This window comes from Piliocolobus tephrosceles, chromosome 9 (assembly GCF_002776525.5).
Source record: "Piliocolobus tephrosceles isolate RC106 chromosome 9, ASM277652v3, whole genome shotgun sequence".
Taxonomy (NCBI): domain Eukaryota; kingdom Metazoa; phylum Chordata; class Mammalia; order Primates; family Cercopithecidae; genus Piliocolobus; species Piliocolobus tephrosceles.
In genome coordinates this window covers 71,382,853-71,401,288 of record NC_045442.1, presented here as the reverse complement: position 1 = coordinate 71,401,288, position 18,436 = coordinate 71,382,853, and the positions used below count along the sequence as shown (strand labels likewise).

Sequence of the window (18,436 nt, the reverse complement as noted above, 5' to 3'; positions counted from 1 at the left end):
CTCTCACGCGGCCACGTTCCCTCCTGTCTCGAGGCTTCTGAAGTCCTGCTGACGTGCATGTGGCCCCGGCAGGTATGGCCTTGGCGATGCGCTCTTTCTGCTGGCTGACGGCTCCCTGCAGACGCTGAGAGGGCCATGGACCTGGAATGTCAGGGATCTTCTGGCCTTCCTATTTTGGGTCCAAAATGGCCCAAACCAGTAGGTTTCAATCAGATAAAGGAAAAAGTAGGCACCAAAGGAGTAAAGTCTAAAGAAAGGTGGGAAGGGACTGGCTGCTTGCAGGATTTCTTAGCCCCAAAACCTGCCTTGGCCCACATCCAAGGACCCCCAGCTCTCCTACTCTAGAAAGATTGGAACATTGGGGAAGTGTCATTTAACTGTCATCATGGCCTTCCTTGTTTACCTGGGTGGCCTGGGAAGAGGAAGCGGGGGCATAGCAGGTTGGGGAAACACCTGCCAAATTTTAAGATTAGCTTATTCCCACCTCTTTTTGTAAAGCCTATTTCCTGCCTCAGTGTCCCTTGCTAACCCCCATCCTGCTTCTCTCTCATAACCAGCTGCAGAAAGGAGAGAAAATCCCTTAGCTCTAAAATGACATCCGGAGAAGTGAAGACAAGCCTCAAGAATGTCTCTTCATCTGCCAAGAGGCTGTCGCTGAAGGTGGAGGAGGAAGGGGAGGAGGAGGACTACTGCACCCCTGGAGCCTTTGAGTTGGAGCGGCTCTTCTGGAAGGGCAGTCCCCAGTACACCCACGTCAACGAGGTCTGGCCCAAGCTCTACATTGGCGATGAGTAAGTGCCATAGTTAGCTGTGCCACAATTTAACCCGCAATTTCTCAGATGTGAACATTAGGGGAAGGAAGGAGAGGGGTGTACAGAAACTCTCTAAGGTTTTCTTCTTTGAATTCGGCTTTATTGAGAAATAATTCATAGACCATAAAGTTCACCCTTTTAAAGTATACAATTCAGAGGTTTTGTTATATTTACAGAGTTGTGCAACCATCACCACTCTCTAATTTGGGAACATTTTTATCACCTCAAAAGGAAACCCTGAACCCACTAAACAGCCACTCCCCATTCCCTACCTGCCCTTCGGGCCCTGGCAACCACCAATCTACTCTCTGTTTTTATAGATTTACTGATTTCCAGACATTCTGTATAAATGGAATATTATCATATGTTCTTGGCTTTCTTTTACTTTGCATAATGTTTTCCAGGTTCATCCAAATTGTACTTGTATCAGTATTTTATTCCTTTTTATTACCAAGCTCCATGTGACTTTTGCACTTTTCTGTAAGTCTAAAATTAGTTCCAATTAAAAAAGATACACATATATTTTAACCAAAAATATCACTTTAAGAAATGTAATTTACAGAAATGAGAGTAGCAATAATGAGAAAATACGTGCAACAATGCTTATTATAATAACAGTGTTTGGACTAGCAAAAAAAAAAAAAAAGAAGAAGAAGGAGGGACTGACATCTCTAGCCTTTTAATAACAAAATATTATTTAAATGTAGTAAATATTTCCTATAAAGAAAGTAATAGGCTGGGCATGGTGGCTCACCCCTGTAACCCCGTCACTTTGGGAGGCCAAGGTGGGAGGATTGCTTGAGCCCAGGAGTTTGTGACCAGCCTGAGCAATATAGTGAGACACCATCTCTACAAAAAATTTTAAAAAATTATCTGGGCTTGGTGGCACACACCTATAGTCCCAGCTACTAGGGGTCTGAGGTGGGAGGATCACTTGAGCCTAGGAGGTCATGGCTACAGTGAGCTGTAACTGTGCCACTGCACGCTAGTCTGGGTGACAGAGTGAGACTCTGTCTCAAAAAAAAAAAAAAAAAAGTAACATATGCTCATTATGTAAATAGAGAAGTCTCGGTTTCCCCATCCGTAAGAGGCTAATAAGATAACCTTCCTCATGGGGCTATATGGATTAAGTGGGATAATGTGTGTAAAATAGTACATTGCCTAGTACATAGGAAGTGCTCAGTAAAGGTTAACTATGATAATAAAAAAATGCTAAATGTAAGAAAGATTGCTTTCAATATCCCAAAGCAATCACCAAAGGCCATTACTCCAAAGATACTCCTATTAATATTGTAGTATATTTCCTCCTAGACTTTCCGAATATTACTTTTGGTTTTGGAATTTGTTTTTACATAATTATAACTATATTGATTATTCATTTTCTCTTATTTCTCACATAGCATCATTCATAAACATTTTCTTTTATTACTTCTTATGTATTTAATTATAATAGACATGACAATATATCAGATGAACAAAAGAGCATTCATGTAACTACTTCCCTATTGTTGGGCATATCAGTTATTTTCATGTTTTCACTTTTATAAGCAATGCTGCAGTGGACATCTTTACACATAATGTTTTTTCTCTATTTAGAATTATTTCCTTAGGTCTGACCCTAGAAATGGTACAACCGAGGAAAGAGAGATTAAGATTTTAAGACTTAAACTGTCTCTGTATCTTTATCCATACTGTTCCCTTTGTCTAAAATGTCTTTCCCTGCACCTCATGTCCGAGTCCAGATCCTATGCATTCTTCGAAGTCCACTCAAGTCGTTTCTGCCATGAAGCTAGCTTACCTCAATCCCCATAGTGAGAAGTAAGCTTTTTCTCTGTATCTTGTATACTGTATTTACCTTTGCTATGGCTTATAATAATAATAGCTAAGTTGCATTGAATTCTTTTTTTTTTTTTTTTTTTTGGGAGGGGGGTTCTCCTTTTTCCCCCCGGACTGGAGTGCAGTGACCGGATCTCAGCTCACTGCAACTTCCGCCTCCCAGGTTTACGCCATTCTCCTGCCTCAGCCTCCCGAGTAGCTGGGACTACAGGCGCCCGCCACCTCGCCCGGCTAGTTTTTTGTATTTTTTAGTAGAGACGGGGTTTCACCGGGTTAGCCAGGATGGTCTCGATCTCCTGACCTCGTGATCCACCCGTCTCGGCCTCCCAAAGTGCTGGGATTACAGGCTTGAGCCACCGCGCCCGGCCTGTATTGAATTCTTAGGTGTTAGGTGTCATACCTTGTGCTAGGCGTCATTTAGACTCCACAATAACCCTATAAAGGAGGAACCATTATTATTCCCATTTTACAAATGGACAAGTCACAGCTCAGAGAGTTCATTCATTCATTCAGTCAGCCAGTAACCGTTTACTGGACACCTTGCTTAGAGCTGCGGGGGAAACAAGGAAGAAACTGAGGCTCAGAGAAATCAAGTGACCAGCCCAAGTTCTCACCACCAGAAAGGGGTAAAATTTATACTCAAACCCAGATCAAAAAAAAAAAAAAAAAAATGTGGTCAGGCCGGGCGCAGTGGCTCACGCTGGTAATCCCAGTACCTTGGGAGGCCGAGGCGGGCAGATCACAAGATCAAGAGATTGAGACTATTCTGGCCAACATGGTGAAACCATCTCTACTAAAAATACAGAAATTAGCTGGGTGTGGTGGCTCTTGCCTGTCGTCCCAGCTACTCGGAAGGCTGAGGCAGGATAATCGCTTGAACCTGGGAGGCGGAGGTTGCAGTGAGCAGAGATTGCGCCATTGCACTCCAGCCTGGTGACAGAGCGAGACACCGTCTCAAAAACAAACAAACAAACAAACAAACAAAACATGGTCAGGTACAGAAGCTGTTTCAGAGTTGAGGAGGGAAGAAGATAGAGATGAGCAGAAATGTAACAGGGAACAGAAACAGCAGTGAGTACTGGAGGGGAAGGAGCACAGGGTTTGAGACTTGGCTCTGCCACACAACACACCAGTTGTGTGACTTTGGACAAATTATTTTACCTCTCTTCACTTTATATGGCAACAATAATAGGACTTATCTCACGGGGTGAAGATTAAATGAAATAAAACAAATGCTATAGTAGTATCTGGCACATAGTAAATGCTCAGTAAGTGCTTGGTGCTATTATGGATCTGAGAAAGATCACAGAAGACATGAATCCAGGCTCGACTTTTGAAGATGGGTAGAATTTCAAAGAAATTCCAGGCAGAGGACGCAGGATGGGACTAGCTACAGAGGTGAGAAAAGCAGGGGGATTCATCTGGAATATAGAGGATGAATGTGGTACACTTTCAGAAGGTCTGAGATTAAGCCAGATTCTACTGCTGTGTGGTCAGTTTTGATTAGCTGTGCTAGTCTAATAGCTCACCCCAACATCTTGGCGGCCTGCCACAGCGAGGTTCTTTTTCACTCACACTGCAGTCCATGGTGGGCCAGCTCTGCTGCGTTCCCGACCACTTTACTCTAGGACCCAGGGTGACAGAGCAGCCCCGATTTGGGATCTTGCTGGCCTTGCAGCAGAGAGAAACGAGAGACCTGACAAACCATAAGCTGATTTAGAAGTGACACTTGCCATTTTTGCCCACATTTCACTGGCAAAAACAAGTCCACACCAAAGCCTTATGTCAGTGGGGCAGGAAAGTTTAACTAGCACAGCCGGAGGGGCTGCAAACATTCTAACAGTAATGCCATCTGGCACAGTCTCCTGGTCAGGTGCATTGGCTTTGGGCAGATTATTTTACCTTTTCCTCAACTTAAAGAATAGTTGGCCAGGTGCGGTGGCTCATGCCTATAATCTCAACACTTTGGGAGGCTGAGGCAGGTGGATTGCTTGAAGTCACAAGTTCGAGACCAGCCTGGCCAACATGGCAAAACCCCATCTCTACTAAAAACACAAAAATTAGCCGCGCATGGCCGGGCGCGGAGGCTCACGCCTGTAATCCCAGCACTTTGGGAGGCTGAGGCGGGTGGATCACGAGGTCAGGAGATCGAGACCATCCTGGCTAACACGGTGAAACCCCGTCTCCACTAAAAATACAAAAAATTAGCCAGGCACGGGAGCCTGTAATCCCAGCTACTCAGAAGGCCAAGGTGGAAGAATGGCGTGAACCCGGGAGGTGGAGGTTGCAGTGAGCTGAGATTGCACCATTGCACTCCAGCGTGGCAACAGAGTGAAACTCCGTCTCAAAAAAAAAAAAAAAAAAAGTAATAGACAAATGCAAATATTATTGTTACTTAACAACAACCACAAAAAGAAATCCGGAAAGGTAGGTCAGGGCCAGCTCGAGGAAGGGTAAATGACGGCCAAGGGACTTTATTCAGAAAACCATTGAGTATCTGAGCAGAACCGACGTGTTCTAGTTAATCAAGTGCCAGACAATAAAATATGCTTGCCTCCTTGATGTTTGACCTTGAACTTGCTTCTTTCAACCAAGAAAATGGAAAATGTCACTGCCCTTGTAATTCAATTCTGCCTAATCGAGCCCCAATACAAGCACACACAGGTGTGTGAGGCTTGCACTCCCGGCTGGGGGCTGGAGCCTCAAGTCAGCATGGCGTGGTGCTTGTCCCTAATTTCTGTGACACTCACTTAACAAGGTTAAGGACACTCACAGATGCTTATTGCAAGAGCAATTAACTCCACCGCCAGTGCAGCCATGCAAAGGCCATAACCTGGGCTGTGAGCAGGCAAGGCTGCCTGTGTTTCTTGGTCTTTTTGCAGTGGTTGCCCAAAGCAGCCAAAAGCTCCAAGCTGGTTTCTCGTGCATAAAGCCTCAGTTTTAATTTGATGTTTACATTTTGGTTAGGTTTTTCCTTTCCCTAAAAGCCCCTAAGATTTTTGAGCCCAGTACCAAGGTACCAAGGCTCTGGAAGTGAAGGAGGTCAGGACCCAGGAGTAAGGTTGGATGTCCTGCAACGGCCAAAGCTACTCTCTATCCTTGGAGCCCAGGCCAGTGACTGTTGGGCCCGCAGAGGGGCATATGTACCTCTAAGATGAAGCTCACTCTTTTCCCTGCTCCTTTTTGTGGAGAGAGGTCAAGTGGCTAAGCATCTGCTCTGGAGCCACAGTGTCTGGACCCATACTGGTTTCTGTGTGGCCTTGGGCAAGTCACTCAAGCTTTGTGACTTTCAACTTCTTCACCTATAAAATGTGGATTCTATGCATTAATGCAAACAAAACACATCTCACAGTGCCCAGTACATTCATGCACTGAATGACAAATCAGGCAGGTTCTGGAAATTCGACTCACAGTGTAAGAGGAAGATAAAGAACAGTCACTGTGCCTTTCCACCCACGGTCCCCATGCTAGGGGAAGAAGCCTTGGGACAGAAAACAACCCTGGGTCAGATTTCTCCCATGAGATTCTATCATGACCCAGGGCAGAGTGCTGGAAGGAGGGCCTGCCCTCCTAGACCTTCCAGGGAGGTGACCTAAGGCCTAAGAAGGCAGCCACATCAAAGCTCCTTGGGCCTGTGGGTTTCAAAACTGCTAAAGCATTTTCTCAATCCCAGGTTAGCCCAAGGGGATTCACCAAGTGGGCTGCCTGGTAACTCCAAGTCCTCACTGCTCAGCAGCCCAGGGGAGGGGAAAGGTGGCCGTGCCACTGCTGCCTGATAAGAAAAGGCCACAAACAGGACAGCGATGTGAAGGGTGCTCATTCTGCTGGCTCAGCAGAGGGGTCGAAGGGGTGGGGCCTGGCTGGCCACCTTGCAGATATTCCTGGGGTTTGGGGGAGGTCTTCTTCACACAAGGTGTAGCCGCCCACTCCCTACTCATTCCTCTAACTCGACAGGGGTCTGAATCTGCCACAAGTGGAACCACAGGCTCAGCGTGGAGTGGAGGGCTCAAGCATGACTGGACACAGTATCCCAGTCCCCACTGTGTGTGGGTGGCCACCAACTATGGGTGGCCTTTTGCAAAGCATTTTATTGTTCTGGGACTCAGTTTCTTTATTTGTAAAATAAAGGATGATTTCAAAGGTTCCCTTCCAGCTCTAAAATAAAATTCTTTAAGAAATGGCCTATTAAATGAATTAGGCTTTATTAGTTTCAAGCACACACTTGTTTTATTACTTTTAAGTCATTCAAATTAGATTCAAATTAGGTTAACCAAGTGTTGCCCTCCAGAGAGCCAGAGTCTGGCGTCAATGATGAGATAAGAATAATTCATCACCTCTTATCAATCAGCAGTCCCTAAATGGGTGCTTCAAAAATGCTTGAGTATGCTCGAAAGCACTAAGTTTCTGTAATTTAAATATTCTCACTTTAATCTCGTTCACATCTTTCATTCGCTTAGCAAAATCTTTTTTCAGTCCTTTTTTTCCCTATAGTCAGCAGGAGGGGAAATATCCTGGCTACCGTCAAAGTGATTGCAAATTCCTAGGCAGGGCAGCCTCCAGTGATAAGGCTTGGCTGAAACGGGATAATTGAGAAATCTCTCTTGCCTCTCCACCATGCGGGTGTCAGAGCCAGTGCCAGGGTGCAGTTAAACTTCCGCTGTTCATGGAATGGTGGGGGCCCTCAGGAGCTCCTTGCTTAAACTACAGTTGCCTCCAAGGTCCGGCATTTGGGGTCAGATTCCTCCCAAGGCCTGCGGCCTGTCCCACCCACCCAGCCCAAGCTGGCTTTCCAGGGAACCCTCTGTCTTGTCCTTTCTGCTTTTCTGCTTCTGACTGGACTCACAACCTCAGAAGCCAGAGGCATCTCCAGGGCTGGCCTGGCCTCGAGAGCCTGGGAAGTGAAATGAAGGCAAGTCAGTCAGCTGAGACAGCTCCTTCTCCCTGAAAAGGAGGAACCAATTCGGCCTTAAGGCACCGAGCAGGTATGAAATTAACCTGCTTCTTCAAGGTGGGGGTGGCGTGGCCAGTTTAGGATGCAGCAAAACACAGTCAAGGTTTAACATGCTGGGCATTACCTGAAATAACTAGGACTTCCAACTACTGAAGGCCACTGAGGCATAGCTGGGCAGCGGTCATGGGCAAGATGGTCGGGGAGAGAAGCCTGAGGCCTTGGCCTGGCCTGGCCTTCTCATTGCCAGAAAACGGCTTAGCAGTCAAGGCCTCAAGCAACATAAACCATCTCCTTGCATGGTTAGGCAAATGCCAAGTCCAATTACTCATACCACATCATTTCTCAAAACCAGGCCTCCTGGGTATTCTCTTCTCTTCGCCTCCATCCTTGGAGGAATAGAGTTTGAGAGAGTGGGGCAGACAGGAGATTTCCAGCAGGAGTTAAAAACCCCGAGGCCACCTTATGCCTCTACAATGGTCTCTCCTGAGAACTAAGGAAATAACAATACACATCATGCTATACATTTACATAGTAAATGAATATATGACTGGCTCATTACTGAAAATGTACAAAATGTAGAAAGACAAAAACAAGAAAATTTAAATTACATATAATCCCATTACCACATTTTGTCATGGGATAAGCACATTCTGACATACATCTTTCCACTGCCTTTTCCCCCTGGAATCATCTTTTAACCTCTCAACGAAGCTTCAATACTGCATCATTCAACTTCACAAGACTCTCACAAGGAAAGTACTGCCAGTGTAATCGGTGCTGTTTAGCAAACAAAGAAAACGCAGGCTCCCAGTGGTTCTGCCGCCTCAGTTCATGCGTCAGTTTCAGCTGTCAGCCCGGTGTTTTCTCAGGTGCCTCAACACGGAGGAGCTTCACCATCAGCAAGTAACAAGAACACCCAAGACACCAGAAGGCCAGTTCATTTCACTTTCCCATCAGGTGAACGAACAAAGATCAGATGCCAGAAATGTGCCCACTGTTTTAAAGTCCACTTGCAAGGAACGGGCACACTCAAGACTGCACGGTTAAGACTCCACTGGGTTTGGGAGATGGAGGCAGGTGGATCATCTGAAGTCAGGAATTTGAGACCAGCCTGGCCAATATGGTGAAACCCCGTCTCTACTAAAAATACAAAAAATTAGCCAGGTGTGGTGGCGGGCACCTGTAATCCCAGCTACTCGGGAGACTGAGCTAAGATAATCGCTTGAACCTAGGAGGCAGAGGCTGCAGTGAGCAGAGATCACACCATTGCACTCCAGCCTGCGCAACAAGAGCAAAACTCCGTCTCAAAAAAAAAAAGACTCCACTGGGGAAGGTCACCATCAAGGCCACACCCATGAAATGATGTGTGACCATGACAGCGTCACACCCTACTGAAAAAATAAGGTGCGAGATGGCAAGGTACAGCCTGCCAGCAAACAGAAATCCATAATCAGGTATGGGAAATGTGTGGATTCTCCGCAGACATCAGAGTGTGGGGAACCGTTCCGATCATGAGGGGACTTCCTTCAATGCCCAATGTAGAGTCTGTGCAACATGGGAGCAGCCTGCTGCTGCCTGAAGGAAGCTGCAGGGGGTTTGTACAGATGTATATATTCAGGGCTTGCGCCTCCAACCCTCTGTGCAAGAGCACACGCCTGGGAAAATGGGCTTGCCAGCAGAGGCTGAGGCATTTAGGCTGACAAGAGGAGAGTGACAAGGGATCTGAACAAGTGAAACGTCAGGAGCACTGCCCAAGAAGACCGCCTCATGGAGAGGCAGCTATCTGTCATTCCTCTGGGGTGGGGCTTTGAAGCAAGCTTCCTGGGAACAACTCCAGAGGGGCTGGCAGGTATCTGGGCCAGGCTAGAGAAGCAGGCAGGGAGGGAAGGGCTTAGGTGAGGAAATTGGGCCATGAAAGAAGGAATTTGTTTCTTCAGCCCTCCTCCAATCTGGAGTCCAAATCCAGAGCTAGGCTGGAAGTTCACAGGAAGGGAGAAGAGTTCAAGAGAAGTCAGTCAAAATGGGGATATGACTGATGGTGTTCTTCAAAAGCAAACTGCATAGGCCAGGCATGGTGGCTCACGCTTGTAATCCCAGCACTTTGGGAGGCCGAGGCAGGTGGATCACCTGAGGTCTGGAGTTCAAGACCAGCCTGACCAACATGGTGTTACCCTGTCTCTACTAAAAATACAAAAATTATCCATGCATGGTGGCACGTGCCTGTAATCTCAGCTACTTGGGACGCTGAGGCAGGAGAATTGCTTGAACCTGGGAGGCGGAGGTTGCAGTGAGCAGTGAGCCGAGATGGCACCACTGCACTCCAGCCTGGGTGACAGAGCAAGACTCCATCTCAAGAAAAAAAAAAAGTAAACTACACGATTCCAATGAACTGGAAAGAGTCAAAAAATGTTAAAAAAAAAAAAAAAAAAAAAGTAAAGTAAACTGCATGAGTCCAACAAATGTGTAAACAATGTCCATCATTGCTAAAATGAATCAGTGAAAACAAGACACCATTTTTCTTTTGTCTAGAAATTGACGAAGTATATGGACTGCAAATTTTAGCAAGTTTTCTGTAGGGTAATTTAGTAACAAGTATCAAATGTATTTTAAAATGGCCATATCTGTTGACCCAGCAATTTCACTTTTAAAAATGTCTCCTATGAACATAATCAGAGGAATGCCCAAAGAAACACAGCAAAATGTTTGGTAAGAAAAAATTGGGACTTACCTATATAATGAAATAGCATGCAGTTATTGAAGTCTTGTATGTTGCCATAGGAAGATGTTTACAATATATCACCATGTCAAAGATTTTGAAACTTTATATATAGTATTGTACAAAAAAACACACTCTCTATAAAATATGCAAATCTATGCATAGAGAAACAATGGGAGGTTCTTACATCAAAAGCTAACAATAGCCTTTATCCCCAGGGGAGTAGAAATACAGGTGATTTTTTTGGAGGGGGGAGTATGTTTTCTGCATTCTACATTGAGCATTTGTTATTTTTGTCATGAGATGACATATTATTTAAAAATTGAACAGATTGATCACATCTAGGATTGTGCCTAACCAGAAATGAAAGCTCCTGTGTCATCCAGATTCTGGAATTACATTTCTAAATCTGTTTCTCTTTCTGAAGTCTTTTCTCCCTCAGCAGAGGCATTTATGTGGACCCAGGAGTGGGGCACATGGCCTTTTCTCCACGCCCATCACCTCAAAATGCCCCTGTGTTTCTTAGTCTCTTTTCAACATATGTGAGCAGATAATGTATCTGGCCCCGAAATTTAAAAACAAAACCAAAGCAATCTAGTGTCAGACACCACCCTCTAAGCCTGCCCCACTCCCAATAATTGCTGAGCTGGGTGTCTGTCCCAGCTGGGGATTGGACGATGGGTGTCTGTGATGATGGCTCTGCCTCCCCCACAGCATCTGTGTAAGAGGCACTCCGTTTATTTGCAGATTCCCATTCTGCTGTGGATGCTCTTTCAAGCCCTCAACTGAACTCTAGTGAACGAAGCTGGGGGGAGTCCCCAGAGTGATGTGTCAGGATACCGACTCCCCTTCCCGTCCAAGGAGCCAAGACCCTGAAAACTTGTGGTGGGCCTCAAATACCCACCAGGTCTTGCAGTCCTCACGAGCCTCTTTCTCTCCCTCAGGCACAGCCAAAATCAGCCTCATGCGGTGGATATGGAGATGTCAGGCAATGAGTCTTGTTGCATATCTACCCCACTCCCCAAAAGTGGCAAAGTGCAAACTGTTACTCATTCAAACTGCCACTTGATTATGTTGAAGGCCAGTTACTGAACCCAGAGAGAATAGTCTTCACGGTGGGTAGGAGCTTCCTGTCAAGGAGAGTTAATTTTAATTTTTCCACTGAGCTCAACCTCAAAGTGAGGTTGATTGCTACTCAGCAAGATGGACCGCATTGGCGGCGGCTTTAATTGGGCACAGAGCTACATCCCCAAAGCACAATGTTTGTTGTATACATACTTTGGGGCAAGACGAAAAATGAAAAGCAGACCTTTCTGAGGAAAAATGGAAAGCACAATGTGTCCCACAGTCAGAATGGCCACACCAAGAGCCAAGTGGAGGGGGGCTCAGTGGGACTCCCCACTCCCCGTGCCACAGTTCCGATGAGCTGTCTGCAAATGTTTCCAAATGCTCAGTTCCCTTCCCAAACACTGGACACCATCGTAGTTCTCATGCCAGATAAAAAGCTCCAGGAAACCAGTGAAAGATGAGCGCGCCCTTGGCCGAGGGGCCATGGCATGTATTTCTGGTGTGAGGCTTCCTCCTGGTCCAGGGTGTTGGTTCCTGCTAGCATCTAACATGGTCACTTCTGTCCACATGCTTTTACCAGTGGCCTTGAGATGAGCCCTCAGCTGGAGTGCAATGCCACTTTTACCATCTTACTGGTACGGCTCCAGACCCTTGTCACGTCTTCCCTGAGCTGAAGTACTGGTCTTCACGCAATTGAGGGAGATGTCTTCTTAAACCCAGGTTGTATCACTTCTGTTTAAACACTCTCTAAAGCTCTCCTTGACTCCCAAACACAGATCCTAACATCCAGCATCCCCACACATCAGCCAGATTGATTTTTTTCTTTCTTTTTTTTTTTAAGACAGAGTCTCTCTCTGCTGCCCAGACTGAGTGCAGTGGTGCAATCACAGCTCACTGCAGCCTCAATCTCCCTGAGCTCAGGTGATCCTCCCACTTCAACCTCCCCAGTAGCTGGGACTACAGGCACATGCCAGCATGCCCAGCTATTTTTTTCTTTATATTTTGTAGAGATGGGGTTTCATGATGTTGCCCAAGCTGGTCTTGAACTCCTGGTCTCAGGCCACCCTCCCGCTTTGGCCTCCCCAAAGTGCTGGGATTACAGGTGTGAGCCACCTTGTCTGGCCAGATTGATCTTTAAAAAAGTAAAAAATGCTTACTTCTTTCTTAAAATCCTCTAGCAGGCTTCTGCCACACTTGCAATAATACTCAAACTCCTTCTTATGGCGGGCAGGGCCCACCACGATCCAGTCCCTCTACCTTTCCAAACTTCTGTACCACTATTCCCCTTGCCACTTCAGCCACACTGGGTTCCTTTCTGTTCTCAGCACTTGTTCCCTCTGCCTGGATGAAACACTTTCTCTCCAACTCATCCTCAACCTTCTCACCCTCAGTCTTGGCTTAAACACCACTTCCCCACAGTGGCCTTTCCCGACCACCTTGCCTGAAGCAGGACCACGGTCATTCTGTATCATGTCATGAAGTTTTAGGTCCTTCGGACAGCTCTCACTGCTCTCTAAAATTATCTTTACTTGTTGTTTATTCCTACCCCCATTAGTATCTGACCTTCCTGAGGGACCTTCACTAACCTGTTCACTTCTTTTGTTTTTTGAGAAACAGTTTCACTCTGTCGCCCAGGCTGGAGTGCAGTGGCGTGGTCTCAGCTCACCACAACCTCCACCTCCTGGGTTCCAGCAATTCTTGTGCCTCAGCCTCCCAAGAAGCTAGGACTGCAGGCATGCGCCACCACGCCCGGCTATTTTTTTTTTTTTTTTTTTCGTATTATTAGTAGAGACAGGGTTTTGCCATGTTGGCCAGGCTGGTCTCCAACTCCTGACCTCACGTGATTTGCCTGCCTCGGCCTCCCAAAGTGCTGGGATTACAGGCGTGAGTCATTGTGCTCAGCCTCTGTTCACTTCTTTACCATCAGTACCCAGCACAGTGCAAAGAGATTGCAAATCATTATTTGGGGATGGATAATTGATTACAGGAAACAGACAATGCTTCCTGAAAGGCCTTCGTTGTCTCCAGCCTCCATACCTTAGATGGTGCTGTTTCCTTGGCTTGACTGGTGCTTGCCTCCTTCTTCCCCTCCATCACCAAATGTTGACACTTGTAGTGACACAGGTCCCTCCCTGCCCCACCCCATAGGCAGGAAGAACCCATGTTTCCTCTGTCAGCCCATCTCCACCCCGGCCCCACCATGCTGCCTTCTGGTCGAGTCATACTCCAGAGCCATCTACTTCAAGAGGACTAAATTTACTGTTCCTGGAAATTCTTGCCTAGAAAGATAAAGCTGTAGCCCATTAAATAACTTCACTGCTGGCTTCAAGAACTTCCCTGCAATCAATTCAAACAATAGATGGCTGGAAAAGCCCTCCTTCTCAGAACAATGCTCTGCCCAGCTGGGCAACAGCTCCCCAAAGCAACACCTTCCCATTCACATCGTGCCAACGTGAATTTGTGAACTTTGCTCAATCCCAATCCAATCCTCTCATGGAAGGCCTTGCTTTAAACCATTCAGTTGAGCCTCCATCTCCAAACCCTAAAAGCATCCAGCAGGTTCAGAGGAGAGGCTGGGTGAAGGCAGCCCTGATGAACAGGTTATTTTGGAGGGCTTTCAGGCAATTTGGCAGGTCCAGATCTGCGACCACTGTAGAGTCCAGCACCAGGCTCCACTGTATATAGTGAATTATGAAAGAACGAATGGACGAACGAATAGCTCAGCTCGCCTACCCCAGCCTCCACCCTGTCCTTTCTTGAGACAGCCGAGCCAGAATAACAAAACAGTGCAGGTGGCGTAGGGGACCGGGTAAGAGCAGAGCTTTGGGACTTCATTTGCAATAACTAGTCCTTATTCTGGGAACTGGAATCCACGGCAGAAAGCGTGGGCGGCCTCTGAGTTTCTCGGACCCGGGGCAGGGCGCCGCGCGCCCACAGATTTCTCTCCCCTGCGCCCAGGGCGACAGCGCTGGACCGCTACCGGCTGCAGAAGGCGGGGTTCACGCACGTGCTGAACGCTGCCCATGGCCGCTGGAACGTGGACACCGGGCCCGACTACTACCGTGACATGGACATCCAATACCACGGCGTGGAGGCCGACGACCTGCCCACCTTCGACCTCAGTGTCTTCTTCTACCCAGCGGCCGCCTTCATCGACAGAGCGCTGCGCAATGATCACGGTAAGAGACCCGCGACCCCGCCCCGCCCCGCCCCGCCCCGCCGGGATCTGCCCCGCTTGTAGCTAGGCCCCGCCCCCTCCCCGCCCCGCCAAGGCTCCGCCCCTAGCCTAGGTTCCGCTCTTAGCCCAAGGTCTCCCCGCCCGAGGCCCAGGACGGAAGCGGGATGTAAGCGTGCGAAATCGTTGTCTGTCGCAAAGCTAGGCCACTGGGGCTGCTTGTGGCCTACGGTAAAGTTGCGAACCCCTGGAAGCTGTGAAGGTTTAAGGACCTGCACCACCGAGCGTGCTGCTGGCGGGGTTCGGACCTTGATTGCAGCTTTGGGGAATGGAAATAGGGCGTAAGAAAAAAAGGCCTTTTGGTCGGAGCCTTTGCTAAAGGACATTTGCCATCCTTCAAAAAGCGGAGGCCGTCTGGGAGCCCTCAAAGCTGGGACTACGGCCGGAGACAGTAATTGTCCCTGGGCCTGAACCCAACTAGTAGCCAAGGGCTTTGATGCCGTAAAACCCTCAGGGAGCTGACTTGAGTGGGAATCCATGGAGAGACCTTAAATTCTCCTGCCCACCATCCAAGTTCACAGACCGCCTTCTAGCCGCCATGTCCCCATTTACACTTAGCCTAGTGAGGCCTCCAGTAGAAAGCTGACATGCTGAGCTTTACTGGCACGCTGCATTTGAGGTATAATTTGGGTTTTGCACTTCCAGCTTCCAAGTTTTCCCAGCGTTAATTATCCATCTTTTAAATCACAGTGCTAGTCTTTGTGCTCAGAATGCACTGCTGGCTACCCTAATCCAGCAAAGGCTACAAGGCTATCTTGGAGAGAAGGGCACAGCTTAGGGACTCATCGGGGGTAAGACAATATACAGTTATTGCTGCAGGGTGTACCTCAGTGGCATTCCACAGAGGCCAGAGGGACTTCAGCTCCCTAATCTGTGCTCTGACTTCAGCCCAATGTGTCACACACCCCTTTGTGGGGCCATCACATAATTCAGGGTATCCGGTTACTGAAAGCCTTTCTTGCCACAAGAGGTCAAGTCTCAGTGACTGACCAAACTGTCTGCTGCAGGAACTTGCAACCTGGGGCTGGGCCTAGGCCAGGTCTGCTGGACAGTATCAGACTTTAATGGACATCCCAAGGTGGCCCTGACCCCACAGCCAACCATAGCCACCAACAGTTTGTCATTATTTTGGCTCAGAAAGCAATGTCACAATGAAAAAAACCCTTAGAGTTAACATGCTTGTATTAGAAGATGCCTCATTTTCAGGCCTTCCTTTTATGAGTCTATTTATGAACCATCTTTTGTGCTGTGTACATTCTGGGTTTCCAAGCAGGATCAAAAAAGCAACTGAACTGAGTCATCACCACAAGGTAAAATTTGTCTCATAGTATTTGAAGTTAACTGAAAACATATTTGACATGAAAAAAACAAAGACTGCAACAACCTAATCCTTCCGTTTCTGTTTAATGCACTCACTTGCCATTACTATGTTTTAGACCTTACCCTTCATGGAAAGGGCCTGGCAGGCTTCGGAGAAGACAGGGCCGGGTTTACATTTCTGACACACAATTTACTAACTATGTGATTTCTCTGAGCCTTGGTTTCTCCATCCGGTGATAAAAATATTTACCTTCAGAGGTTATAATGAGGATCGGCAGTAATGCACATAAAGTGCTTAGCATAGAACCTGGCGGACAGCAGGCTCTCGGATGTATTTGATAAAGCATGGTCATATACCGTGAAGCATATAACCACGTCAGCATGTGCACATCATCATCGTAAAGTTTCCAATCCTCAAAGAAAATAAAAAAAGACATTCCAACTTTGAACTGTAAGATATACTTACATGAAAGCTTGTTTTAGGTTCCTGGCACTCAATTTTAGGGTCTGCCCCCACTGCCAAATCCAGAAAGAATCAAGATCTCAAGTTGAAGCTTAGGCCTAGGCAGATGACAGAAAATTGTGAGGAGGTGTCAGGCTGCTGTGGATCATGACTGTTAGACCAGGTGGCACCTAGCAAATGAAGGGCCAAGGGAGGAGAGTAGATACTAGGATCAGAGACTTTGGGGGGGGGGGGGGGTAGAATGAATGGATAGGGGTGCCGGGACTCGATTGGATGGCTAGAGATGGGGAGCAGGACATGACCCCACTAGAGATGGCAGGGTAGGCTCTGCTCTCAGCGCCTTTGCACTGACATATCTAAAGAATTCAAGTCAGGGCTCAAATGCTTACCCTGCAGAACCATGCAGAGTGTAAACAAATGAAGCTGGCTGCATGTACAGCAGGGGGGTGTGGGTAGGGGGCACTTGTGGCTAAGCAGAGAGCCCTGTACCCCCTTCACAGGGGCACCTGTCACTCAGCCTCAGCTAATGCTTGTCTTATGAGAGTCGGTGCAAATGTGGGAGATCTGACTTTTCAGAAGTCTCCAATCTGGATTTTACCATAAAATCGCTTGATTTTTAGGTCGTGGCAACAGATTGAAATTTCTTAAAATGCTGCAAAGGACAAACTAAAGCAACCTAGTGGCCATCAGGTTGTAACCTGTGCCCTGAGTGGTCACAGCAACCAAACAAAATGGCCGCTAGCTTAGGAGCAGCAATACCATAGACTTCGTACCCACTGGATGGCAGGTGCTCAGCCCACCTGCCACATGCAATGGATGGCCCAGTTGTGTCTAGGCAAGGGACACTGCTTAGCATTTTAGTGCCAGACCCAAGGGAAAACCAAGGGACACTGGTTGGCATTTTAGTGCCGGACCCACTTGTATGTTTCTTACACTCTGTGTAGGAGGTGTGGATAGATAGTCTGGCCAAAAAGCAAGGCATCACTCTTTGCTTCCTCTTGTCTATGTTCTTCGTTCTCATTGACTGGTTTCAGCCAAGTGTACACCATTCCCCCCACCTGGCTTCTCACAGCCAGTCTCTTTCACTCTTTTTGAAAAGCATTCCTTGTGGAGCTGTACTGTGGCTGTAATCAGCCCCTGGGGCCCTCTCCCACCCCATCCCTACCCTGACTTAACCCTTTAGAAAGAACTCCCCAGGCAACCTCAGTCACTCTTAAAATACCTCAGAGATAATCTAGTTCCCGGTCCTGCCCCAACAGCTGGGCAAACAGAGGCCCAGAGAAGCCAAGTGAGGTGCCCAGGGTCACAGAGCTAATCAGAGGCAGTGCCATCAGGACACCTGCCTACCAGCGGGGATTCCTTCTGTCACCGAGGCCTCACAGAAGAGTCCTCTGCCCTTATTTTGAGCACCTGGTGACTTTGCTGTATAAGAGGTCACCAAATATCACGGAGGGCGAGGCATGCCAGCTGGTTATAGGATCTGAAAAAACTGAACTTGTCACTCTTTATCAGAAAAAGAAGTCCTCACAAAATACTGTCACAGGAACCCCACTTGGGTTGCCTTAACTGCCCCTGATGCGGCATCCTCTAAAGGTGAATTAGTGTGATTTTAATTTAATGAAGTCTTCTAAGAAACTCCAGGGCAAATGCCACGAGGCGCTTTAGTATCATGCTCTCCTTTTGTCTGCTCTTTCTTGTTCTTAAACAGTCCATAGTCTGCTTTTGAAGGCATCTTAGAATCTATTATGAGGCCGGGCGCGGTGGCTCAAGCCTGTAATCCCAGCACTTTGGGAGGCTGAGATGGGCGGATCACGAGGTCAGGAGATTGAGACCATCCTGGCTAACATGGTGAAACCCCGTCTCTACTAAAAAATACAAAAAGCTAGCTGGGCATGGTGGCGGGCGCCTGTAGTCCCAGCTACTCGGGAGGCTGAGGCAGGAGAATGGCGTAAACCTGGGAGGCGGAGCTTGCAGTGAGCTGAGATCCGGCCACTGCACTCTAGCCTGGTGGACAGAGTGAGACTCCGTCTCAAAA

The 18,436-nt window shown here is 47.5% G+C and overlaps 1 protein-coding gene across 1 annotated transcript in view; it reads left to right on the top strand.

Annotated features, from left to right (window-relative positions):
• The first annotated feature begins 528 nt into the window (after nucleotides 1-528).
• The window catches only part of DUPD1 (dual specificity phosphatase and pro isomerase domain containing 1), a 20,572-nt gene continuing 2,664 nt past the window's right edge, over nucleotides 529-18,436 (top strand). The window contains exons 1-2 of the mRNA XM_023204758.2: nucleotides 529-791; nucleotides 14,342-14,562. Coding sequence (XP_023060526.2) covers nucleotides 592-791; nucleotides 14,342-14,562 — 421 coding nt within the window. The 5' untranslated portion in view covers nucleotides 529-591. The remainder of the gene's footprint in view (nucleotides 792-14,341; nucleotides 14,563-18,436) is intronic.